The 27,308-nt window shown below is 42.4% G+C and overlaps 1 protein-coding gene across 1 annotated transcript; it reads left to right on the top strand.

The window, feature by feature from the left end:
- The first annotated feature begins 478 nt into the window (after positions 1 to 478).
- Positions 479 to 25,634, top strand: hells (helicase, lymphoid specific). The gene is made up of 23 exons (XM_079168571.1): positions 479 to 741; positions 1,040 to 1,137; positions 1,822 to 1,940; positions 4,426 to 4,548; positions 4,651 to 4,692; positions 4,793 to 4,820; positions 4,947 to 5,005; positions 5,091 to 5,132; positions 6,085 to 6,312; positions 7,073 to 7,255; positions 7,429 to 7,572; positions 7,762 to 7,958; positions 12,167 to 12,260; positions 14,090 to 14,251; positions 14,584 to 14,729; positions 15,588 to 15,732; positions 15,850 to 15,933; positions 16,894 to 17,013; positions 17,103 to 17,219; positions 17,312 to 17,471; positions 19,877 to 19,973; positions 20,103 to 20,179; positions 25,428 to 25,634. Exons 1-23 carry the CDS (start codon positions 734 to 736, stop codon positions 25,514 to 25,516), a joined length of 2,562 nt encoding a protein of 853 aa, XP_079024697.1. The 5' UTR covers positions 479 to 733; the 3' UTR covers positions 25,517 to 25,634.
- Positions 25,635 to 27,308: the final 1,674 nt, after the last annotated feature.

The raw sequence follows: 27,308 nt of genomic DNA, 5'->3' as shown, positions 1-27,308 counted from the left end.
AATCAGCATTCGCGGGAAATATCAGATTAGGTGTGCCACATATTTCCGCTCAGAGGGGTGACTGTGTTGTTAAATGTTTTTCTTTGTACATTAAATCCTTTGTAGTCTGCAATTATTTTTTTCATACTTCAATTTGTAAGATTTTAACTAGTTCTGTTTAATAGAATGTTCGTATCAACTTCTAAAATATTATAATATCTACACTCTAATCACACACTACCCTATTTTACATGCAGTAGTTTCGTCCTAACTGGCGCGAAATTGAATAGCCCCGCCCATTATAAGACCCCTAGTTGCATCAAGTGCGCCGAACTCCTGTATAAAATAGCGGAAGTAAAGTCTGGAAAATAAGATATTGACGCGACCTTCTCAAGCCAGCTCCCTCATGACTAGTTTTATTTTGAAAGGTATGGACCGGACGTGTGCTCTTCGTTTTTAGCCACTTATCGTGCTTCAGAACCACACGTTGTGCTACCTGCAGAGTGGACGAGTTTGCATAGTTTCAGAGACAGCATTCTTTTTTGAGTTTACTTTGATATCCGCGGCCCTGGACACCCAGAAATACCTTGAAAACTGTTAGCTAGCTAACTTTAAGTTAGCGTTATTCAACTGGCTGATTTTCCTGCTTGTGTAACGTCAACCCACGTTGCTATTTTGTTAGGCAAAAAAACGATTTTTCTTTAACCGAAACGTTGACACATTAGCCCAGTCGTCCGCTCCGCTGTTGGTAACGATGAGCCGGTAAGTTTAATCGTTTTGTTTCCGATTTTCATTGACTGATCACAACAAATCTAAAGCTGTAACGTCAACTTTTAATTGTAACGTTGCTGTAATCCTTTTGTCGATGCTGAGAGTTGTCATTTTGTCATATTTGATTATATCGTATTTACAGATATTACAGCCACCATGTGTAGAATGTAACTCCCCCGGGTTACAGACTGTGTGGTCTTAGTCGTGTTCTGCAAAGTGACTTTGGAATTGAACCAGCAACAATAATTCAGCCACTGGTTTTGATTTGTGTGTTTCGTCCTGCTGACAGCGTGAAGGAAGAATCTCGAAGTAGGTCCCCTCACTGCCCAAAACCCGACGAGTCTGAGGAGCCGCTGGGCACAACCATGGAGACTGGAGCTGCCAATGGTCGGTCACAAAGTACCCTGGCAAAATCAGGAGTTTTTCACGTTCCACGTTTTTTTTATGGCAATAAGGCTATTTTGTATCACAAGTTTCCAGAACTTTTAGGTTTTTAATATGTAAATGAGACATTATCTTACCAAATATGTGCTAATTTTCCTACATTTCCAGAATCTTGATAAAACCAGGTTCAACATTGTTTCATTTTGTTGACTTACTGTATTGGATTTCAAACGTTTTTACAGAGGGAATTTGGGATATCCCTTTGTCACTAATAAAACAGCAATACAGATACTATTTTGCCATGTTTTAGGAATATCATCTATTAATCAGGCAATGAATGATGTATGAAAAACCTCTCAGTAAATACCCTGAGAATATAGATGGGAATGAAACTGGAAAGTTTGGTGTATGTACTGTCGGTAGTGGTACTGTAGTGGAGATTTCTGGCTCAGAGTCTGAGGAAAAAATGATTTAGAGAAAACAGCCTTTAAAGATATGTTTTGTAAAATCACAACACTACAGGTGAATAGGATGGGGGGGGGGCAACTAAAAGATATCACCATGAAACTTCCCCAGTTTATTACTGACATTAAGACAATTCTTTTTTTCTTTGTTTTGTATGACAACTTTTTCTGAAATGTTATGACGGCTTGACTATCACTGTTTTTTTATTTTTCTTCTTTGAAGACATCGGTGTGAAATGTGAGAATGTGACATCTGAGGTGGTCATCACCAAGGAAATGGAGGATGAAGAGAATAAGCTGATGGAGGAAGGGGAGAGGAAAGAAAAAGAGATAATGGAAAAGGTGTGTTGCTTATTAATTCCATAGGATGTGTGCTCCCCCATTTTTTCCATGTTTGTTACGCTGCATCATGTCTAAGGCTGGGTATTAAATCGTCTATACTGTTAGGAAACAAAAGCTCCTGTTCACGGAGAGAACTCGCCAAACCCCCTAGCCATGTGCTCCTCAATCGCCTCTGAATCAAAACAGCAGGTTTAAGTCAAAATCTTAATGGATTTATTATCTATACAAACATAAAAACAGTTACAAACTGAATCAAACTATCAATAACAAAACAAACCTATAATTCCAATAAATATGAGGCCCTGTTCGGGCCACACCACAGACAGGTATGGCTGCCCCATGGCCAGGAGTAGGTCTGAGTCTCTCCTGGGATTCACAGCTCCTTGTCCCTCCAGAGTCTCTGAAATGTATCATGTTACATCTCAGTGATTGGCTGGATTCCAATAACCCCCCCCCCCCCCGGGCCGATGACCCATTGTTCTTCAGGATCAGAAGCCTCTGCTCACAGCCACCTTCGTCCATCCCCCGCTCCCAGCACATTCCTCATACCCCCTCACACAGACATTCAATGCACAAAATGACCACTCTCTTAACTTCCTTAAGTAAATATACTGTATCACATATAATAGTAATTAGAAGCACTTACATTCCTCACAATACCACTGAGTATCAAAAGCTGTCCCTTATCAGACTGTATGTTAAAATAAGTTATTGTACAGCTGCTTGTGTTTAACCTTGATGTGTTTCGATAAAGCTTTTTCCTTAACGTCTCCGATACCTGAACTTACCTATTGGAAGATATTTAGTACTGATACAATACCCGGGAGTTAAAAAAGAAAAGAAAATGCACACATACACAGTAACTTATCTCAGCATAAATCGTCAAAAATGTTCTTTTATATTTTATTTATTTATATATATATATAGATATATAGATATAGTGGTTATTTGCATAAAAACGCGCAATTCAAATGATTAGGAAATAAAAAATTATCCATCCATTTTCCTCCGCTTATCCGGGGTCGGGTCGCGGTGGCAGCAGGCTGACCCAGACTTCCCTCTCGCCCGCAACATTTTCCAGCTCATACTGGGGGATACCAAGGCGTTCCTAGGCCAGCAGGTCCACTGTTCCACGGCCGGGACGGAATCCGCACTGCTCCTCTTGAATCAGAGGTTCGACAAACGGTCGGAGCCTCCTTTACAGCACCCTGGCATAAGCTTTCCCCGGGAGGCTGAGTAGTGTGATACCCCGATAATTCGAGCACACTCTCCGGTCGGTCGGGTTTAGGAGTTCCTCAAAGTGCTCTTTCCACCGCCCGACGATGTCCCCCGTCTGGTTCCCTTCCTGAGCCTTCGGATAGTTTGCCAGAACCTCCTTGAGGCCAACCGAAAGTCCTTCTCCATGGCCTCCCCGAACTCCTCCCATGCCCGATTTTTAGCATCCGCGACCATCACACCTGCAGTCCTTCTGGCCTGCCGGTACCTCTCAGCTGCTTCAGGAGATCCCTGGGCCAGCCAGGCCCTGAAGGTCTCCTTCAGCTTGACGGCTTCCCTAAAACTCCGGGTTCTCGGGTTGCCGCCACAGCAGGCACTGATGACCTTCCGGCCACTGCTCCTAACGGCCACGTCCACCATAGAGGCTTTGAACATGGTTCAGATTCCATGTCCCCAACCTCCCTCGGGATGTGAGAAGTTCTTCCGGAGGTGGGAGTTAAAGACCTCCCGGACAGGGTCCTCCGCCAGATGTTCCCAGTTCACCCTCACTATACGTTTGGGCTTGCCGGGTCATTCCAATCGGTTCCCCCGCCATCTGATCCAACTCACCACCAGGTGGTGATTAGTTGACAGCACTGCTCCTCTCTTCACCCGAGTGTCCAAGACATACGGCCGCAGATCAGATGATACGATAAATAATTATATTTCTATTTAAATGTTTGCTTTGATTAAAAAAAGAAATATTGTCATCTGTAGTTTTAATCATTTATTATAAGCTGCTAATGCTAGGAAGATCTCATAATTCCCTCTCTTATATCTATTTTATATTGCTAGAGAACATCTCACCAAATCTTTTTCTTTTTACAATATAACATTTGAACACATGATAGTTATAATTTACCTTTGCCCAATACTTTAAATGAATAGAGCTTGAATGCATCATAATGCGACCTCTGTCAACGTTAACTGTTAGCTCCAATATTTAGCCAAGCAGGACTGTGCTGCCCACTAGCTTCTCTGATTAATGTACAAAGTATCTGCTGTTCCCAATGTAGCAGTATCAGGGATATAATATGGTGCACAAGAGTGTTCAACCACAGGTGTGTAGTACTACTTGGCACACATGCCCATTTTGTAGGAGAACCTAATCCTCAAAAGTTATGTATTGAAAGAAAGTCATTCTGGTATAGGTGCAAATATTTCGTACGGCATTTGCACAAGTATCAAACTTGACATTATATGTATGATTTTATTTTTTGCTCACCTCTAGGCCCGGCAAACACGGGAGAGGGAATCTCATGACATGCGGTTCAAGAGGCTGCAGCATTTGCTGCAGAAGAGCAACATCTACTCCAAGTTCTTGCTGACTAAGATGGAGCAACAACAGAGCGAGGTACAGTTTGTGTGAACGCCACATGGTAAAGACCTGTGCTGTTTGTATCGCCACCTGCTGCTGGCTACAAGTTTAATCACACCTTTTTTTTTCTGCCTGCAGGAGAACCTCAGGAAGGAGAGATCTGAAATGAAGGCCAAGAAGGTGAGGAAAGCTTTACTTTATAAAAAGAAAAAGCTTACCATTAAAGTACTGTTCCAACTGTATTCATAGAAGTTTATTATTATTTTTTTTTTAAATGCAGAACACAAACAGTGCAGAGCCAGAGAAAGGTGAGTAGATCTTCTGATATTTGCTCTGATGCGAAATATAGCATGAACTGCTTTTAAGGGACTTTCAAATCATGAAATCTATTTATATGAATGTGACGTTTTTGACTCTATTCCACATTGGACTAGATAAAAAGAAGAGGAAGAGGGATGACGACTACAAAATAGCAGACGTCATGTCAAAAGAAGTAAGGCTTCGTTTGACTTTTTAGCCCGTTTTTGCAGATTTGCCATTTACTGATCTGCTCTCATGGCTTGATTTTTGTCTTCCAGGAAATCTTGTCGCAAGCCAAGAAAGCAAAAGTGGAGGAAGCGGTAATGGCTCATTTTACTTTTTCCATCTGGGGAGATGATATGTCAAGTAGGGGTGGGCGATATGGCGAATATATCTTGTCACAATTATTTATTTTTTTCAGACAGGATCACGATCTTATCTCTATTCTTTTCCATACATCCAAACTACTACTATTTCCCTGTATAAAATATGTAGCCTAACAAGGTCACAAAACAACACACCAAATTCCGTTCCACACTTTAAAATGTATTTAAAGTTTCTTTAAATGGTTATTAGTCACTTTTCGAACCACATGAACCTCTCTTTGCATCAGCATAAATGAGATTCACCGCACAGCCGCTCATTTGAAAGGGAACACGTCACTTGTAAAGCTGTTTACTTCATTATTTCCTTCTTCCTAAAAAAACAGTGGTGAAAATCACCAGGAGCAACTGCTTTTAGTTGAGTTTTCATCAGAACAACGGTATGACCGGTGTGTTAGCTGCATGTCGATTTAATCAGAGCTCACGAGGCAAGATGGCCTCGCAAGTTACCACGTGACCAGTTGCTGCCAAAAAAAATGTAGCGTTTAAAAGGCTGTTTTTTTTTACAATGGAGTATGGCGCTGGGCTCACTCAACATTAAACACACCGGAGCTACATTACATCACTTCCAGTGCGTTTGAGGATATGTTTTTATATAGCAGTAGCTCTAATCATTTAGCAGTGGCGTGGCGCAGCTGTACGCAGGGAAGTCACTGTAGCCATAGAACTGCAAACTGATAGACTGTGCACTTTAGAATAGTACGTTCTAGATGTGAAGGCAGATATTGGAGGAATTCTAACCATTCACTATCTAATGTCGTCATATCTCATACCCCTAATTTCAAGATATGTAATAATCCAGAAGAGGGAATGGAGGTGTAAACTGTATGTAGGGTCATTGAATGTACGCATCCAACCATGCTTGTCTATATCAAACATTTCTGATCAGGACAAGGCGCCGGTCCAGAGGAAACTAGAAGCAGAGGACATCGAGAAGATGTGCGATTCCAACCAGGACATCAAGAACCGCCTTTCGGAGGTGGTGCGAGACAATGCCAAGCATCTCCTGCATCCCGACAGGAAGGTGAACGGCGAGCCGGTCCCCGCCCAGCAGCCGCAGCTCTTCACCGGAGGGGTCATGAGGTCGTACCAGATAGAGGGCACAGAGTGGCTGAGGGTGAGTGGTTGACCAATTGTCATAGTTTATTCATTTGTTTGTTCATTGAGTTAAAGATAATGTTTGATTTTATGCCGGGATATTTTAAAGTTACTGCGAGGAACTTTTAACTGTCAATTCATACCGGGGCCTCTATATGACCTACGTAAGTAAACGAGACCATCAGAGAGAAGACTGGCTATTTCTATATAGTTATTCTTAATGCTTGTCATCGGTGCCACCGGGATTCTAAGCAAAATCAGATGAAATCAAGCACTTTCACCAGAAACCTCTTCAGCGGGCCACCAGCAGAGACCAGCTCACTGTGGACAGACCCAGCTCCGGCTTCGCTGCCGCCGTCAACCTGCAGGCGGTAGCTCCGGCCAGGACCACATGTAGCAGACTGTCAGATGCCTGCTGCCATAAAATGAGAGGTTTTCTAAAGGGAATCTGGTGCTCGGAAAAACACTAATACTTTCATCCACAGGGACCGCCAAAATCAACCCAACGTGAAAGCTCATTGTAGTAACTTTAATATAAGAGACGACAGAAATCCTACAGAAACTTTTGGTGCTCTGAGCTTCAAGTAATGTGACGTAGCAAGTGCGTGAGTTACTTATTGAATTAAAGCTGCAGATACTTGTGTAACGGCGTTTTGCTATACCTTTCTCCACCCGAGTGGAAAAAGAGAGGAGATATTTATTTTTTCCTTTTTATAGTTTTTGAAGTGAGTGATAATTACTGTGCACTGCTGACGATTTAGCCCCTTTTTTGCTCCCAGATGCTGTGGGAGAACGGCATCAATGGCATCCTGGCTGACGAGATGGGACTGGGGAAGACCATCCAGTGCATCGCTCACATCGCTATGATGATAGAGAAGAAAGTGATGGGCCCCTTCCTGGTGGTGGCCCCTCTCTCCACTCTGTCCAACTGGATCAGCGAATTCAAGCGCTTCACGCCAGAGGTAGGACGTGACTCTCATCTTCGTCTCGTGGAAGTGTAAATGACTTTCTTCGTCCGACTGGTTCTTTAAACACATAGAAGTTGTAGATTTGCAGGTGTATTGTTGAGTAAAATAGACCCGCACCTCGTCTGTTGTAATTCAGCGGTCTGAACAGTGTCGTGTGTTCGTCCCAGGTGTCGGTGCTGCTCTACCATGGCCCCCAGGTTGAGAGGGCCAAGCGGCTGAAGCAGATCCGCAGACCTCAGGGGGCCCTCAGCATGTGCCCTGTAATACTCACCTCCTTCGAGATCGCCATGATAGACAGAAAGTTCCTACAGGTAGGATCCCTGCTCATCCTTTACCAAACAGTTATACCGGCTCAGTGAAACATGCAGGTTTTAGAGACAAAACGATGAATCCAGAAAATAGATTTAATAGATATTATAAATAATTGAGTCGCCGCCTTTATTTCACTGTTGTCATGAGTGTTGTGTAAGAAGTCGGGCCATGTCTGTGCTCCGCTCCAGCGCTTCCAGTGGAAGTACCTGATAGTGGACGAGGGCCACAGGATCAAAAATCTCAACTGCCGGCTGGTGCGTGAACTGAAGCTGCTGCCAACCGACAACAAGCTGCTGCTGACCGGCACGCCACTGCAGAACAACCTGGCCGAGCTCTGGTCCCTCCTCAACTTCCTCCTGCCAGAGGTCTTCGACGACCTCAAGAGGTACGGAGCCATGCCGTTTTCTGTTACCGATTACATACAGAGTGCTGGTACCAGTGAAATTCTAAATTATTTTCACAGTTCTGTGTTAATTGTTTATTTATCTCTTGTTTTATGCTAATGTATAACAAATTCAGTATTCGAGTGTTTACTCTTCTTTAACACAGTTTCAAATGTTTGACTCATCCTGATCTTGGGGGCGTTTACTAAAAATCATCGTTCAATTAAATGAGACTTTTGGGCGACTAGCTAGCCACACACCGTAAACCATAAAACCACACTTCACCGTTTGTGTATCTTAGTAGCTGATTTGGAGGGACAGGAAGAGATGATTGTTTGGATATATTTGGGCAAAAACTTTGTATTCATTTCCAAAATGATGTCACTGAGGTTTAACGGCCTGTGTCCACATAGCGTAGCACTCATAGACTGTATATAAGAAGTGGATTTTCATTGTGACTTCACCCACTGGTTTGTGGACTGCTGTTTTGAAGCATTGAGTTTGGCGATTTTACCGTTACCATCTTGGGTTAACCCTTCCCGCTTCATTCAAGTGAATATGGTGTATAGAAAGCAGTGGTGGGCCGTGCATTTTCTACCTGGGCCTTCTGTACCGTCTTACTACAGTTGAACCACCACAGCTTCGGGTTATTGTTTGTTTCGTGTAAACACCTCATATTCACATAACACTGCAACATTTGACGAGTGAAATAAAATGTTACATGAAACTCAACACTTACAACTGCAGAGTGCAGATACATGAATACGCGCGTGATGGGATGCTGCGTCATTAACGGAGAATGCATATAGTAAGATCAATGTAATTAACACAATGACAAGAGCAAACTCACAAGAACAATGTCACATTTATTTACAACAAAGCATGACAAAACAATCCATCAAAACTGCAGCACTAAAACACCGTACACTCAAGAGCACGGGCCATTCAAATATTATTCACATCAGAGGGAACGATATTAACTATATAACTAGAAAATTTAACAGCATTCCAACAATTAAGCCCGCAGGATTACAGTCAGTGTGCTTTGTGGCACAAAGGCAGTTTTACTGCCTTTGTGCCACAAAGCCACACTGAATAAAAACACTATAGACAAATTAACACAACGCTACTGCAGATGTAAAAACACAAAAGCAGTTCACTTACCATAATGCTTCTCACTATTTACAGACAAAGTCCATCCTCCTGTCTTTGTTAAAAGTTCAATGACAAAGCGTCATTGAACTGTAAACTGTAAACATTGGTTGTACAGTACATCCCTGCGTTTCAGTTCCAGCAAGAGGTCCTTCTCGATTGCCATGGACGCCAGTGATGACAGTCGAGCCTCCACAGTTACGTTTCTGGAATAGGTTTTGATCCGTTTTAGGGCTGAAAATGCCCGCTCGACAGAGGCAGTCGATATCGGGATCGTCACCGCCAAACATGCCAGTGCGTAAAGTTGACGCATGCTCTCCACCAGATCTTTCTGCTGAAGGAAAGACAGTAGATCAGCAGGACTTTTTCCTTCAAAGCCAGTCATGGCATACATTATAGTCACTTCTGTTTTAAGCCGTGCCAGATCATCAAACAGAGATCCGTGACTCTGCGTTAAGCTGGAGAAGGCAGAATCCGGGAATTTCTTCCGATATGCCTGAAACTGCTGGGGGTCGAGGAGGGAGAGAAACATGAATTTCTCGTGGTCTTTGAATCGATTTCGTACCTGGGCAAGAATGTTGTCCAAGATATCGCTGTGGAGTTTCTGGAACCGTGCACGAATGTTTCCCTCCGCTTGGCCTCTCCGTGCGCTTGGGGCACCTGTTTCACGCACAGTGGACTCAAAAATGTCAGCAAACAGTCCCTTTTCTCTCTCAATAGTGTCACAAAAGTCATCCACTCTTTTCAGACAGAACTGTACGTCCAGTTTTTTGTTCTGTAGTACTCCAAACGGCACATCCGAATACTCAAAAATCCCATGGAAAGTGGACAGCAAAAAACAAAACTCAAAGTTCTCCAGATGGGCTTTGTAGCAGTCAGCACAGCGCACAGATTCCTCGTCATACTCGTCATGATGCTCCAGAATGTGCTCAAAAAGCTCCTGCAGGGCAGCTCTATTTTCAAAGACCGTGTTGACCAGTCTGGAGCTATATTGCCACCGTGTTGGTGCCACACGAGGAAGACGCCGCTGGCAGATGTCGTCGAGCAGCTGCGTGCACTTTGGGGACCTGGGAAAATACGCAGCAAGTCCGTTGAGATGTGAAAAAGATATTCTACATTCTGTCAGCTTTGAGACCCCTTGAGTCAGCACTGAATTCAGCCGATTTTAACTTTAGCCTGCACTCCATTAAGTCCAGATGCCATGACCACTGCACCATCAAAACACTGAGCCACGACTTTGTCCAGACAATCGCCACCAAATCGGTTTCTCCTCCTCTTTCAGCCATTGAGTGTTAAAAAAACACAGCTAGGTAAAAAAAAAGAATCTACACCAAGCAAAACTCTAAAAATGTCATAACTTCTCTTACATACGTTTCAACCAGAGCTCTTACTAAACTCTAAGATCTGCTAGCTAGCATTCTGTGTGAAAAAAGTCACACTGACCAATCATGGCGCACGTTAATGCAGACGTAGTTAGGAGGCTACCTCGGTGCCAATTGCACGTCAAAGAATACGCCCAACATGTCAAACTAAAGATCTGATTGGTTGAAGACTATTACAATCAACAATATCGTCCCCATATACTTTAATCTGCAAAGTCTACCTAGAGGGCATCGAGCCTCTCTTCTTACATAGAGAAATAGGGGCTGAATCTGATTGGATAAAAGCTCTCCTTAAAACAAGTTGCACTGGAAGCAACGCTGCAGAGGAAGACAGTAGCTGTGCAAAGAGAAAATAAGATAATGGGGAAAACAATTATAATACATGTAGTGTATTTGTGAAAAATTATAAAATAGCTATAACTTTGATTCTGTTTAGGCCACCAGAGAAGGCTTAGCTGGCCCTGACGGCCCACCACTGACAGAAAGTGTTTAACCTTAATTCTCGCGGTGCCTACGTTGCCTGAAGTCAATGTGGTTGTGGAAGGTCCTCAACCCTCTTTGTTTTGCTGTCACTCACGATTTACACGCCCCTCTCAGTTGATGCCACGCCCCCCACGCCAGATCAGGCCCAAAAGTCTGAAAGTGAAATAAATATATTTAAAACTGTAAAAAATAAGATTTGAATCTGAAAAATATAAGCCCTCAAATATCAAAATATATATGAAAGTGAAAAATGAAAATAAATATTTTATTCTAAACAATTCCAGAACGGAATCAAAATGATATTCAACCCCAAAAAGCGCCCTCAATCACAGTAAGCCCACCCTAAAGCAAACTCCACTTTATGGTCTGTTTTACTGTAAATATGGACCATCATTTACTAAAAGAACATCATGCTGTATTAAAGAAGACATAAAACTAGCGATTGAGACCATCAACCCATGTTTACAATGTTCACTGAGAAGTAGGGTCATTTTATCATAGATACCGTACCATCAGTTTTTGCAACTGGAGAAGTCAACCCCTGCTCAGCTTCAGTCGGCGCTAAATGTTTATATGACAGCCATATCTTGATAACATATCACCACTCTAATCACCATCATATGGTAGACTAGCATCGCTCCTTTTGCTTTGTATTATCTATTTGGGCTATTCAGTTTTACTTTACCAAGCGTAGGATGTCAGCTTCATACTTCGTATAGATTTATAAAGAGGTATCAATTTTCAACTTGAAGCATTCGGAGCGGCCACACAAAAAAAGGCGGAGCGCGCAGAAAAAAAGATTTTGCATGTAGCGTTTTTTCCCCTACGATCTCTCCTCACTGGGAACAATTGAAAAATTACGCTCTAATTGATTCAAGGGAAACTTTTTTTCAATTGGCTCTGTGTCACTGAAAATGAACAAAGTTTCCCTGTCATCTCTCCTTCATCTTCTCCTGATCTAACAACATGTAAGGGTGTGTGTGTAGAGCCAAAAGTCCTGTGTAGCTCTGTATCGGGCTAAACTCTTAAGCCTGCCCACTTTTTAGCGGTCTAATCAAATGCAAAGGATTTGTAACTGAACACTGCTCAAATCGGTTCGGTTGGATGTGACATCTATAATTAATTTGTTGCTGGCTGTTTAGCTTTAAGTCATGGCTTATGTTTAACCCCTTGTCGGCCTGTCTGCCATGCAGCTTCGAGTCGTGGTTCGACATCAGCACCATCGGTGAAGCGGAGACCGTGGTGGCTACTGAACGCGAGCAGAACATCCTGAGCATGCTGCATCAGGTCAGTCCTCCTGACCCATCACTGATCAGTGCAGTCATGGGAGACTATTGCAATTGCCTTGACATGCTATCATGTGTTGATTGAGTGTTTAATATATATATCCTGAAGACAAACGTGCTTTATTCTGAATATAAGTAACATATCACATTATAAACTGTATCATAAACATGTATATAGACTTTTTTGATCAAATGGTGACTACATCTTACTTGAATTGATCCCCTTTTAAATATGTTCACTCAAAGTAAACTTTGTTTTCGCATGGGACAATTTCATAAGAAAGTCAACTCATCGCCAGGCGACGTAAATACAAGAAATTATAATAGCATCATGTCGCAAAAGACCATCAGCGTTGAGATTTCCTCCTGTCTTCGGCGACGCTATGTTAAACTGATTTCGAAGTTTGGGTCAAAGGTCACCATGTGCAAAACATTTGCCTTGCCTTTTCGTGTGAACAGTTAGGCCAGGGGTATTCAATTAAAATTCCTACATATGTATATCTATCTATATATGCAGTGGTCCCCAAACTACGGCCCGCGGGCCGGATGCGGCCCGCCTCCACATTTGGTCCGGCCCCCTGAACAATACCAGAGACGCATTATGATTTTTTTTCAGTCTGCACAATTAATCGAATTTTAATTGCGATCACGATTTTGTCTGCCACGATTAAATGAGCATGATCGTCTGCGATATTAACGTTTAAAATACGTGCTCTGCTACATATCAAATCAAACGCTTCCTGAATCAGCCAACCACCAGGGGGCGAACGAGATGAGAGCTGTCATGCGCGCACCCTGTAGAAGTAGAAGAGTAGAAGAAGAAGAAGAAGAAGAAGAAGAAGAAGAAGAAGAAGAAGAAGAAGAAGAAGAAGCAGAGAGACGGGAGCTTGAAGGACGAGTACTTGTGCTTAATTTATTTACACGCCGGCATGTCATGTCTGTCACTACATGGTCGCGCGTTTTCAATTCCCCTGCTCTCTGTATCGCGCACACCGCCCCGATCCGCGCGCACGATGTCGCTCACCTGCGAGTAGCAATAAAAAGTCACTATTATATTTTTCTCATCTTCTCATCTAATAAGAGAAATTGGTGTGCATGGACTTTATCTGTGGTTATTAAACCACTTGTTTCAGCTCTATTCTCTCTGTTAACATCATTGTTGGACAGTGAATTCATGTGTCAGGATTCTGATCATATTGGACTCTTAGATTTATTTTCTGTGACTTCATTTCAGATGTGAGTGGGTACGTTTGCTCAAAAGAGTTGTACTTTGTCTCGTAGTGGCACTTCATATTACCGCTTTTATTAATCGTCACGGTCTGAACATGTGAGACACACTGGTTTTAAACTGTCAGTGGGAAGAATTAATCTATAAGAGTCTGTTCATTATTGGTTAAAGACTCTGGTCTCTTTGAACACTTTTCTCTTTTTGGAGAATGTCATGTGAAATAACTTCTCTGACCCACGTAGTTATTCTCCTGCTCTGCGTTCTCTCTCATCGTCTCTCCCGTGTGTACATCTCACTTGAATCAGGAAATTTGTCAGAATACCCATATTTGATTGGCTGAGCTGCATCACGTGATGTGATTTGCACCGCTGAACAAGTGCCGTAAAGGCTGAAAAGGCTGCTCCGCTTAAAATAGAAGCGCTCCATCAAAATGAAATAATTCTCAATTATCTATCGGTTTTAGGTCCTGGGTCCGGATACAATGGCGTCTGGGTCCACAGTCTGCCTATTAGGGACCCCTGTGTTAGGCTTTTCTGTGGTTACAGAAAGAAAAAAGAAGTTTCCTTTTTTTTTTTTTTTTTTAAGTTTTCTCATTGTTTCAGATCCTAACTCCATTCCTGCTGAGGAGGCTGAAGTCAGACGTGACACTGGAGATTCCTCCGAAGAAGGAGATCATTGTGTACGCTCCTCTGACAGCCAAACAGGAGGCCTTTTACACCGCTGCGGTCAACAAAACCCTCGCCAAGATGCTGGGCCAGGAAAAGGTCTGTGAGGACTGTGAATTGGTCTGGGTTTATTCTCCATGAGTTCTGTGTTAAATACTCTTTTTAACCTTTTGCCAGGTCAGCATATCAGCTGATATTGCAGATATGCTGATAAATTAAAGTTCCACTCTGCATCTTTTGTTAGTAGAATCTTCCTTTCTAAAGATAAAGTTTATTTTTTGTCTAATGTAAAACAGTGAGTAGTCATAGTTTAAAGCTGCAATACAAAGAGCTTAAACAGTTAGTGACGGGCATCTGAGCTCAGCCTTCATCAGTGCAGTCTAGTAAAAAGCAGAGTGACTGAAAACGCCCGCTCTCTTGGTTTTATTCAGTCAGAGGCTCCCATGGTGTTGACGGCAAGTGGGCGGCCGAAGCGCGGTTGTCGAAAGGTGGTGGACTACGAAGAGCGAGACGGGGACACGCCGTACGACCTGGAGAAATATCTGGAGATGGTCCGCAAGGAGCACGATCAGCAGAGGTCAGTGAGCGTCCCAGCTGCACACGAAAAATACTGAATAGATTACTCAACTTGGGTTTCATTCTCTATCTTCTTAATTAATATCACTTGCCTATTGATTTATTTTCATTGATCTCCATAGTCTGTTTTTGTTCTCAGCCATATAAACGGTATCTTGTTTGAAAGGCAGTGGTACTGGTCCTATAACAACCCTTGCCATGTTTTGAAGGCACGTCCTCTACAAAGATGATCTCCCCGATTGCAAGAGAAGCACAACCTGTGACAAGACAATCAGTCTTAGGAGCCGTTCACATGTTGTGCGTTTTATTTTATTTTTACATCCTCAATGTAGTCGCGTGGAAAGCGCACTCAAAATTGAGAGTGACACCGTCGTGGTGCGCAAGCATGCTCTGACAACAGATAAAAATCTACTTTTAGAACACCGCAGTGAGCCGGCAGTTATCCCTTTCTTCAGTGAATATCAGTCTACGGTAAATTAATGGAGGAGAAGTAAATCATTTTAATTCAGGACTACCCGGAGCCTTACTATCCGTCCCACGAAATATTATACTTGCCTCATCTTGCCAGTGAAGTACTTCATAATATCCAGTTGAAAGGTCAGACAAATAGTCACAGACAAATGAGGCAGTAAAGCTACTGTGAGGTGGATTTACGGTAAATCCATTTAATTTTGTTTAGTTTAGTCTGTGACACTTGATGCTAAATTATTGCTTCATCATCATCGCAGCACGCAGGTATTCTCTGCTGGCCTCGCCTAATTTTACTGTCGTGCTCTTGCCACTAACATGATATCCGTTTTGCCGTCTGCCTGATTTCCATATGAATGCAGCATAACGTGACTCCTCTCGTCTCCTCCAGCTCGTCTCCGGTGCTGGATGTCCGGAGCCCGCTGGACACCCAGATCAACCTGAAGCTGCAGAATATTCTCATGCTGCTAAGGAAAACATGTAACCACCCCTACCTATTGGAGTACCCCCTCGACCCCGCCACACAGGAGTTCAAGGTAACATACAGTAAAGGTGGAGCTACAGGTTCTGTTTTAACTTTGGAACGTTAGTTTTGATCTTTCCCCCTCTGCGACGAGTTCCCCTCTTAACACACTTGTGCGTACGTCCTGCAGATTGACGAGCAGCTGGTGCAGAGCTCCGGAAAGTTTCTCATACTGGACAGACTGCTGCCTGCACTGAAGGAACGGGGACACAAGGTGAACCACGACCCAAGTACATGTCAGCCGAAGTGGAGAATTAATGAAGTCTTTCAAGCTAACTATTGATGAGTAGTCCTGCTCAGTTGTGGCCCAAGTACTTACAATCAACCCCTGGTAGGTCTGGGAGGTTTAGGTTATGTTTACTGTAAGATAAATCAGTTAACCCTCTTTTTTTCCACCAATATTAGCGCCATTATGAAGGTTTTTTAAACGCAAGAAAAATGCAAAAAAATAGGCAGTTTGTCGTGTCGTTGCACCGGCCTTTCTGTTTAGTGGTTTCCTGCTGTGTTATAGTGGTGCAACGGATCATACAACTCATGGTTCGGATCAAGTCACTGATTGGATCACAGATCGGATCAGCACAAAAGAAAAAAGGAAGCAAATATACATTTTAGAGATCCTTGGAGTCTGTTGGCTTTGAGGAGATTATAACGGCAACAGTTCCCCGTCGGAAAGGGCTGTCTGTTGACAATGCGAAGTGGGGAAAATATTTTAAATAGAGTGTACACTTGTACTGATACTGACTTTACTGAAGCCGTTAAATCTCTCCTCAAAGCTCGAAGACTCCATTCATAAAAACAGTAATTTAACCTCACACAACACGGGAGTACACATACAACCCCACTTCAAAAAATCCTAACTAACCCTTTCAACTATTTCCAAACTTAGCACAGCTAATGTTGACTCGGCTAGCGCTGGCTTTCACATCAGTGCTAATGTGCTGAGTGGGCATTTCCATTTGGAAAAACCCGGAAAAGAACGCAGATTGAGTTGACCTTTTAAGTCCAACAAGAAATGTACTTGTCTAACGTGCTTAAATATACTTGAATGTTATTGTCACACCTGGCAATCAACATAAAAAAGATCAAAACAATGATTACAAAAATATCCAGATGAAAGCATACAAATCTGTTCACATTTTTGACTTGTTTGTGTGATTGACTCGTCGTGGTCCAGATTCTTATCTTCAGTCAGATGACATCCATCCTGGACATCCTGGTGGATTACTGCTATCTGCGGGGCTTCCAGTACAGCCGGCTGGACGGCAGCATGTCCTACTCCGACCGAGATGAAAATGTGAGTTTTGGAACAACGAGCTCAGTGGACGTCGGAGTATCTCTGTAATTACTATAATCATCAGGTTGTTTGTCGTTCCCTTCCCCCAGATGACCAAGTTTTCCAAAGATCCTCAGGTGTTCCTCTTCCTGCTGAGCACCAGAGCCGGAGGACTCGGGATCAACCTGACGGCCGCCGACACCGTCATCATTTTCGACAGTGACTGGGTGGGGGCAGATCAACAAATCAAGTGTGGTAAACCTGATTCTGAAAACTGTGTCAGTCAGTGTGTGCTGATGCTTCGCTCCGTCTTTCTCAGAACCCCCAGGCCGACCTGCAGGCTCAGGACCGCTGCCACCGAATCGGGCAAACCAAACCGGTGGTGGTGTACCGGCTGGTCACAGCCAACACCATCGACCAGAAGATCCTGGAGAAGGCCTCAGCCAAGAGGAAGCTGGAGCAGATGGTCATCCACAAGAGTGAGTGACAGCACTTCAAAGTGCCTTACAAAAAAAAAAAGCCTCTGGAACACGAAAAAGTGTCATCATATCTCGGACGATATGACGATATTTATCATCAAACAATGTCAAAAAATTTGAATTTCTATTATATGTATTATTAGCGTCATTTGGACAACGCTTTGCGTTCCTTGCACGTGGTAGTCTAAACATAGCTAGGCTGCGAACAGCTGTTTGGCTTCGAGAGAGCACAACATCCAGGAACATAGACCGACTATGGTACACCGAAATGCTTGAACGCAATGTTTTGGCCTCACCATGTGATTATTTCATAGACTATACATTTATTGGATTATCAGAAAACATGCTATAATGTGATATGTATCGTTATCGCAGTATGAAAGGGATAGAAGATTTCGGCCATGTCGCATCTTTCATTTGCTCATTTTTTTTCTTACAGTGTAGCATGACAATCACAGCACACTTGCATCACCTGCCTCCAGATCAGCCAATAATAAATTGCTATAGCTGGGTTTTAAGTGTCATCATGAAGTACCCCATTGGTTTGTGGACTGCTGTTTTGAAGCCTCAAATTTGGCGATTTTACCGTCGCTATCTTGGATTATGGCCGTTTATAATCAATAAACAGAAGTTACCATATTTGTAATGCGGAGGAGTAACGTAGAGACGCCGTATACGTCTCTGGTAGCTGCAGCGACCTGTCAATCACAGTAAGCCCGCCCTAAAGCATACTCTGCTTTATAGTCTATTTGACTCTAACTGGACAATAATCTACTAAATGAACATCACGCTGTATTGAAGAAGACTTGAAACTAGAAATTGAGACCATAAACATGTTTACAATGTTTACTTCTCTCTTGATTTATTACCTCAGTAGAGTCATTTTCTCAGACTAATTTACAATCAAATTTATTTTTGCGATCAGAGTAGCTGCTGGTCAGTAGAGGGAATGCAAGTTTTAAGCATTGGCATCACTCTGCAAAACTGGAGGTTGCTGCCTGGTTTCAACCAGAAAGGGCAGTCGCTATGCATATTTGTAACGTGTAGAATCCAAATTCTTTACACTGAAATGTCAACTCGCCAGCCAGCGTTTCTCAGATTGGAGTGAGACAAAGAGAAAAGGTTATTTTGTGATCTTCGCAATAAAACATCTTTGATGTGGCGTGTTGAGTCTTGGCCAATCAGCGTTAATATGTCTACACCGGCTTCCCAACCTGTTTATAATGGAAAGCTAGTCAGCTTGATATCACGTTAGCTAACGTAGGTGGATTGTGTATTGGCGCCAAAGTTTAAGTTACTTTATGTACAGTTACAGTTCAGACTTGCTGGGTTAAGGCTAACGTCCACTGCATGCGAAACGTTGTCGACAGTTAACGTTTGTCATTATCGCGATTTAGGAGGGAAAAAACGTAACGTAAACCTGCAACCCACCGTGTTCTGGTTCAGTTCACGCGGTCACTCGTTAACGTTAAACCGGAACACTGGCGAATCTGGTTGCAGGTTGTTGTTTTTTTTTAACTCAAAGTAGAATGAGGATGATTTCGTGGTCATAAAAGTTATGACCACGAAATCATATGACCACAATCATGAAAAATGAGGCCCAGATACTGATGAGATGGTCAAAGAGCTTCAGGAAGAGGATGCTGTTTGTGTAGCACAGCTTGACGTGGGGCTGAGATGTGAAGGAGCTGGGCCTGGATAAAGGTGGAGGAGGTCTAAACAGACGTGAAGGGAGAGCAGTACAGCTTCTCGCTGTCACAGTATTTTAAAAAAATTATACGGCAGGGTATGCTAAATGCAGCCTCTGCTCCAATGAGAGAAACTACAGTAACAAGGGCTCACATGCTCTCTCATCACACGGCCAGACAGAAGTGCACCGGCAAAAGCTGTACACTGTAATGGCCACAGCTAGTGTACTTCCAGTCCCAACAGTCCCAGGTACAGTGCTCCCAAGTGCCCTGAAGTAATGAGAGAGTGTTAAGGTGCCTGTACCTTCATTTCAGCGGGTTGCTAATGCAGAGATGTGTATAGATTGAAAACTTGGAGTTAAATCACAGCTATTATTTTACTCTTGATAAGCTACCTTAGCCAGAGTAGATTATCATTTTCATTTAAATAATTGAACGGCATTGAATGCATATTAATTGCAAATAGAAGATAGGCCGCAATTCTAACGGCTTTACAGTAACAGTAGAAGTCCATTAATATTAAGCCATACAGTAACAGGGTTCAATGAAAACTAATCACTTTATTATTATTATTATTACTGTACAGCTGAAAATGGCAGTAGATTAGTATTATTTTATCATGCACCACATTTTGAACTGCAAGCACTGGGTGGTCTTAAGTATTGTCCAAATATGGACTTGCAATGATAGTTTCTTTCTTGCTGCTTCCCTACACAGATAAGTTCAAAGGCGGGAAGGCGGAGCTGAGCCACAGCAAGAGCTGCATCGATCTGGATGAGCTGATGTCGCTGCTCAAAGCCAGAGGCACAGAGAAGTAAGAAGTCCTCCTCCGCTCTAGACAAGTTCAAATTTTACGTAAAGAGGAACCAAAACTGTCTTTTTAAATGGGAGCAAACTTCCCAACAGAAGTGGAGGGTAACGTTTGTCTCTTTGTCCCACTCAGGGAGGTGAAAGCATCGAGGGGGAAAGTGATCAGCGACGAGGACCTGCAGCTCTTGCTGGATCGCAGCGATTTGCTGGGTGAGGAGTCGCGGACATTCCACGATCTGTATATTTGTATCAATGAGCGGTCGTGCTTTGTGTGTTACAGTAAAAGCACCTCTGTAAGGGGCCGATCATATCGACGCGTTGTAACGGGTGCGGACGCATCAAAAACGCCCCTTTGGCAAAGCGAGTTCAGTAAAACAGCTGATGAGCCGATAGAGCTGGGGTGCGTGTGCAACCAGGCAATCAAATGTAAACTAGAAAATGCATTTCCTGCTGAAAATGCGTTGGAATGCTGAAATGAATTGCTGAAAATGCAGAAATGGGAGACTACCTGTCTGAAAAATGTTGTAGCCCGAAAGCATTTAAACTGCACTGCTGAAAACCCTTCTAGTTGAAATGTTGAACTATGGTGTCTGTTAGTGCTGGGCGGTATACCGGTTCAACCGGTTCAACCGGTTCAACCGGTTCAACCGGTATACCGGTATTAATTTCCCGTACGATATGAATTTTTCATATACCGTCATACCGGAGCACAGCCTATCAACAACTGTCGATCTTCAGCAGGTGGCGAAATACATTGTTCGCCGCGGCTTGCGTCACAGTCGGAGCTAGTTCTATTAACTGTATTGAGAGGGACCCTTGATCATGGTTCTAACTTTATAACACAACAATGAATAACCCACAACTAACGCTATTTAACAGGGCAAAACACCACGACACAACAGTTTGTGACACAGAAACAATTTGTAACACTAATAATTGTACATTTATAAAATTTCACTGCCGAACTGCATGCTGGGTACAGCTCACTCGCCTGCTAGCACAACAGTCTGCTAGCAGCTGGGAGAGGCTCATCACATGCACAACGTTACATTAAAGAACAGAACAGATTGATGCAGGATGAACAAAGACAGACCGGAGATGCACCGACAGAGTTTGACACATATGCAACGCTGATTACGTTTAATATGTGTGGCATTTGTAGTAGATGTACGTTGGTACATAGAGGGTGATAAGACGCTGTAACGGGAGGGACTTAGGACCCAGGGGAATGTAGGTGAAGGAAAGCGGAAGAGACGGAAGACACGCCACACGAACAGCTGTTCACCGCTCGTCACGATCCTGCAGACCAGAGATTCTCAACTGCTGGGTCGCCGCGGACCCGTTTTCAGTGGGTTGCGGGCCTTTGCCTTATGCAGCGCACTCATTCACGCTCCTTTCCAGCATTTACGGCGCTTGTTAAGGCGCTTGTTAAGCGGTGCAGGAAAAACGCCGACCAATGCGTTGTAAATCACGTCACGTGATGCAGTTTAGCCAATCAAATAAGGGTATTCTGAAACGTTTCCTTACTCTAGTGAGATGTACCCACACCGTGACACAGGGAGGAGAGATGAGGAAAGACATCATGGAGCAGATCTCATGAAAATCTATGTGTGAAATTCAAATATCTCTGGTCGATTTTAACAATTGAATTTGCTGAAAAGACCGCATTCCTAAACGAGTGCTGCGAAAACATTGAAATAAAAGTGTTTCTCTTCCGCACACTTGGCCTTATGGTGAGGTGTATGAGTTTGAAAAGCATACCGTGATATACCGTGGTACCGCCAAAGTTATGCAAAATACCGTGATATACATTTTTGGTCATATCGCACAGCACTAGTGTCTGTAGCTGAAAGTATGAGGAAGAAGAAGGCTTTGAAAGTTGAAGAGGTTTAACAGGATTTGAAGATTTTCTCCATAGATATCCCATTCAAAAAAAATTTGTAGCGACAGCAGAAGTTGTAGTAGTAGAATCAGTAGTAGTAGTAATACTACAAATATTGGCAGCAGCAGCAGCAGTAGTTGTCACATTATTCGAAAGAGCATTAAGTAAAAAGAAGCCTCATGTTGAGATACAGTTAATCCATGGGGCTTTGGGGCTTTTTATTTTGAAAGGGTGGGGCTGGGTGGGGGAGAGGGGAGAGGAGACAGAATCAGAATGTTTGAAACACACAAACCAAGGTTATTAAATGACAGGCTTCATCAAAATCATTCCAGTTAGAACACACTCTGTGGGGCTTTTATTTCTGAAATGGGGGGTGGGGGTGAAAGGGAAAAGTCCTCTCAAAATCTCTAAGACCTGAATAACTGTATGAGAAGCAGCATTCCAACAATAACGGGGGGGGGGGGGGGGGGGGGGGGGGTTCAATGCAGACATCAAGCTCTTGCTGTTGCTCTGCTGTTGAATGAGGGGGAGGGGGAAACTCGTATATCAATGTCCGTTCCAACCACATCTAACGTTATAAAAACAGGGAATCGGTGGAAGTAAAGCCCGGCTTTTGCTTCATTGGATTGGATGCCTCGTTCAATTGTGACATTGACGAGCGGTGCGACTCCGCGCCTGGTGTTGAAAAGTTGAAAATATTTTCACTGTCATGTACGTATAAAAACCGCACAACAGAGGAGCCCCATAGGAAAACAATGGTTTTGCGGATGACATGTTTCTAGCGACGCGTCTCGGTGTGATCGAACTCTTCAAGGCCCTTTAAGGTTAAATATTCAGCCACATTTTCGGTTACAGTTTGTGAACGCATTTGACACAGGAATAAGACTAAATTTAGACGTAGCTGACAAAATTAAGAGAACATTTTGACTAAAGGTTGACTCGTTTTGTCGGCAACTAAAACTGGACTAAAACGTTTCGAGTTAAAAAAAAAAAGGATCAAAAATAACTAAAATGTGACCAAAACTAATCAGCATATTTTGTTTTAAGACTAAATTCTAAATAGCTGCCAAAATTGATTGATCTCCTCTTGCCCTTGCGTAAAATCTGCCTATACATTATGGACACTAATGGGTAATGCAGCATATGCATATAGATATTTATGTGTGGGTCTCTCTTCAGCTCATTATTACCAAAAAAAAGGTGTGTGTGTGTGTGTGTGTGTGTGTGTGTGTGTGTGTGTGTGTGTGTGTGTGTGTGTGTGTGTGTGTGTGTGTGTGTGTGTGTGTGTGTGTGTGTGTGTGTGTGTGTGTGTGTGTGTGTGTGTGTGTGTGTGTGTGTGTGTGTGTGTGTGTGTGTGCGCGCGCGCGCGCGCGCGCGTGCGTGTGATTTTTGTTGAAGCCATGTCGTCAGTGGGGGAATTTCAACGCGGCCCAACCCTAAAGTGAGCTATATGATAAGGTGCAGAAGATAAAAACACAATAACATTGCCCTTGGTGGACGGACACACACACACGAACGATGGAGCCTCATCTCTGTGAAGATGTGAGCTCAACAGTCATCGACCTCCCGCTGCTTTCATCCATCTTATTTTTCTACGACCGGGCAGCAGTAGTCCAGAGCTGCATGTGGCTCTTCAGCCCCTCTGTTGCGGCTCCCTGAGTCTACAGCCACACTAATACGTTTTCGTTTTTTAACAAACTAAAACAATCTCCGACCACACAGTGTTTCAGCATCGTTTTCGAGATAATCTCCGTCCAGACTAAAATGCCTGAAAATGAATATCACGTGACTATTCACGTACATTGGGCATGCGGGTGGGTGCCAATGTAAACAGGAAGTAGATTGGTTGCTAAGTTAAAAAAATACAACAGAGTAATAAATTAGTCTTTAATAATGAAACGTCCTCTATAAACTCAGACGCATTTCGTGGGAAGTTTTATTTTTCAGACTTAGTTACAACGCTGCGGGTCTTGCTCTATTTCTCTCTCACATCAAATTGACTTTAAAATCAACACTTACACATAAAGGTTTACGAGATTATGGGTCCATAATTGTGGTCAACACATGTCTCTCATTCGTTCCCTCTGTGTCGTTGTCTGTTCTTACTCGCAGCTGCTGGTGGCTGAAGTCTCTGTCCTACTGGAGAGCAATTACTGCTTTTGTTCCTTTTTACATTTTATCTGCGGACTTCACAATAGTTGTGCAGAACAAAATAAGGAGAGGAAAGTCCTCCCGTTTTGTGTCCATCGTCCTCAAAGCCGCTAACCATGACTTCAGACGTCCGCAGCTGCTAGTAAAGACAACAAGGTCAGAAACTCCTGTACTCAGCTGTCCATGTTGAATTAACCTGGTAGTCGATCGGTGATCAAGGCTGTTTTTGTTTGTGAATTTCAGGGTAAGGGTCAGGTGATAGGGGTGTGACGAATCACGGAAGAACACGTTGTGACTGCTAAGAACCAATCAAGTAGTGAACACTTGATCTTTTCCAAATGTAGGCGTTTGAGGTGATACTGTCACTGAAAATCGCAATAAAATGTCAAGAATTTCTTTATTCTTGTTCTATAATTTCATAAATACAACAAACTATAGTTTTTGTATATATAATATAACTATATATATATATATATATATATATAAAACTTTATAAGCTGTGATATCAAATAGCTTTTGCGGCTCCAGACGAATTCTATATGGTGGAAAATAGGGCAAAATGGCTCTTTGGATTGTATAGGTTGCCGACCCCTGGGCTAGGTGGTCGGCTGTGGGCGGGGAGCGTCTCAAGGGCTGCTGTACCTTTTCTGATGTTAAGTGTATTTTGTCATATGCCATAAGTGCTCCAGTAATAACCACAAAAAACAACGAATTAAGACAAACAAAAAAAAAAAAGCAAAATTCATGGGACGTGTACATGTGCCGCCGTTGCCATTTAAAAAAAATCTATAAAGTGTAAAAGTCAGTCACCACTGGCTGGTAACTGTTTATTTTTATATTCTATGATCACAGTCTCATAATTTCTAAGCACATAAGATATGATTTAATCGATTAGTTAAAGCCGTGGACTCTTAAATCCTACAGAGTGGAACATATAAGTGTATGGCGCGATCCCCTTCTGTCATACCAGCTATTCATCACTGAAAAAGTCCTGGAAAATGATCTCTAGAAAAGAGTGGGAACCCTGGAGGAAACCTGACTATAAAGCTTTGCTGCTGCCACCCAGTATTGTTGCTTTTTTCAGTGCAATGTCCCAGTAAAAAGCTTTACACTCCTAGAAGTTTGTTTTTTTTTTTGTTTTTTTTCCGGAGACTGGTAAGCAGTTAAGCAGTGTACATGAGGCAAATTTCCTCATTTCACATTTCTGTTTATTTGTCACACCCCCGGTGTGTAAAGGCCTTAATTTGAATAAAACTAGTGTTACATTTATCTAATTAGGGTGAAATTAACCTTTAAACGTGTCTGTAAAGTGAAGACAGTTGACTCTCACAGTACACTGTCTATTTACATTGATAACTACTTGTAATAAAATCCATCATGATTTGGTCCAGTGAGCTGATGTAAAGTTTTACTTGTATTTTTCAGACAAAGCAAAGGAGAGCGTGAAGAAAGAGAAGGTGGGAGTCTTCAAAGTGATCGATGCCAAAGAGTCGTCAGAGATCACGTTAACCTGAGAACACTCACTCATTTGTAGACTTTTATTTTCTCTTGTACTTTAACTGTCTCGATAGTACAAAAGTCTTCAGCATAAATGTTCTTTATGTCTTTTTTTTATATAAATAAACTATGATTTCATGACTTTTATGTTGTGTTTTGCGGCATAAAACACATTGTCCTGTCAGGTTCTGATTTCTAGTATTGAGTAGAAATGCTCTCCATTTTCCTTACAAGCCCAGTTCTATGAATGGGACTTTAGGGCCGTGTGCGTGTGCGTGTGCGTGTGCGTGTGCGTGTGTGTGTGTGTGTGTCCCACAGGTGTGATTTGTTCAATCTTAGTGATAATTGGCATAGAATGGACAGTGAAACCAGTGACCCTAATCAGAATTTTGTCTTTTCAGATATGGTGTAATTATGAATATTGTTTTATTTATTTTTCCCCACTTTCTTTTCAGAAAACAGGAAATCAAAATACACATATGGTCAAATTAAACAACAATGGTTTTCTTGGAATGTTGTCCCAGCATAAATGCATATATCCTTGACAAAGTAATTATTATAAAATGTATTACATTTAAATTAAATTAAACCTGGGGGAGACATTAACATTTAGAGAATGCTTAATAAGCAAATCAAGCACAATCTACTCCAATACAGCTTATTGCTGGCCATTCATAACCAAAATATGTACTATGAGGGGAAAGATGAATACTGTTTTATATATTGAACATCTCTGTTGAATAAATCACGAACCATGGGCCGACTTTTAAAAGTAGCTTACAAAATTTGTGAAAGCACAAGCTTACTTGCACGCAGCCATTTCACATGCTGATCGTTGTTGAATTTAATTTTTAGAACTTAATCTATTTTATTATTATTGGGGCAAAGCTCAGCTTTTCATCAGTTTCTCTGATTGCTGGCCAGTCTGTACAAGCAGCGTCGTTGGTAGGCATGTAAATCTATAAACCAGCGAACATTTGCAGTTTCCAAATATCCTCTATTTCTGCTGTTATTGCTTTGAGTGCGAGATGTGAGCGCATCTCTAGTGAGCTTAACCACAAACTGTCATTCAGCGTTTGGAAAATATCTCTCCTACCTCTCTGTCTTTGCATCATCTTCTCCTCTGCTTAAGAAACTCCTATAAAGTCCTCCCAAATAGTTTTTTTCAGCTCTCTTAAGGGCTAAAGTGCTTTGTGAATATTTTTTTTATCTATACCAGCAACTCTTTGTACTAGGATGCTTTATGAATACGGACCCTAATCTTTACATGGTACATGCCATTTTCATTGCATTTTTCATTCAAACAGCTTTATTGGTATGAGCTAAATGCAGTATGTTGTTGCCAACTAGTTTACAGAAGATTCACGTATTTTGACATAATACAGTACATATTAAATACACAGGTGTCACATATGCAGGTTCTTTATTATACTGATGCAGTCTGCACTTTGACTGCTATACAATACACTACAATTTTGGACCATTTAATACAATCGCTTAAAACCACAGAGATCCACCCAGTCATCCATCCATTCATTTGTCCATCCATCCACCTAGCCATCCATCTATCACACAAACAAATGTATCACATGGTAAAAGGAGAGAGAAGGGGAGATAAGTCAGATGAGGTGGACAGAGATAAAGACTTGAATGCTAAGTAGCAAGCATATTAGACAATCTGGTGGAAAATGGAGATGGACTGTAACTATTGGGGTAGTGGGGGCTAGAGAGGTCAGGTGATGGGCTTACTGCTGGGCAGGAAGGAGTGGCTGGATCTAAAAAGACAGTTGAGAACAAATGACAATGAGA

This window comes from Pholis gunnellus (assembly GCF_910591455.1).
Source record: "Pholis gunnellus genome assembly, chromosome: 11".
NCBI classification, from domain to species: domain Eukaryota; kingdom Metazoa; phylum Chordata; class Actinopteri; order Perciformes; family Pholidae; genus Pholis; species Pholis gunnellus.
This window is presented reverse-complemented; position numbering and strand designations above follow the sequence as displayed.

Bases quoted from the DNA above. Each gene is read 5' to 3' on its own strand.
- hells (XM_079168571.1), top strand. The intron at 12,261-14,089 runs GTCAGTCCTCCT...TCATTGTTTCAG, and splicing joins TCCTGAGCATGCTGCATCAG to ATCCTAACTCCATTCCTGCT. The intron at 15,934-16,893 runs GTGAACCACGAC...GTCGTGGTCCAG, and splicing joins TGAAGGAACGGGGACACAAG to ATTCTTATCTTCAGTCAGAT.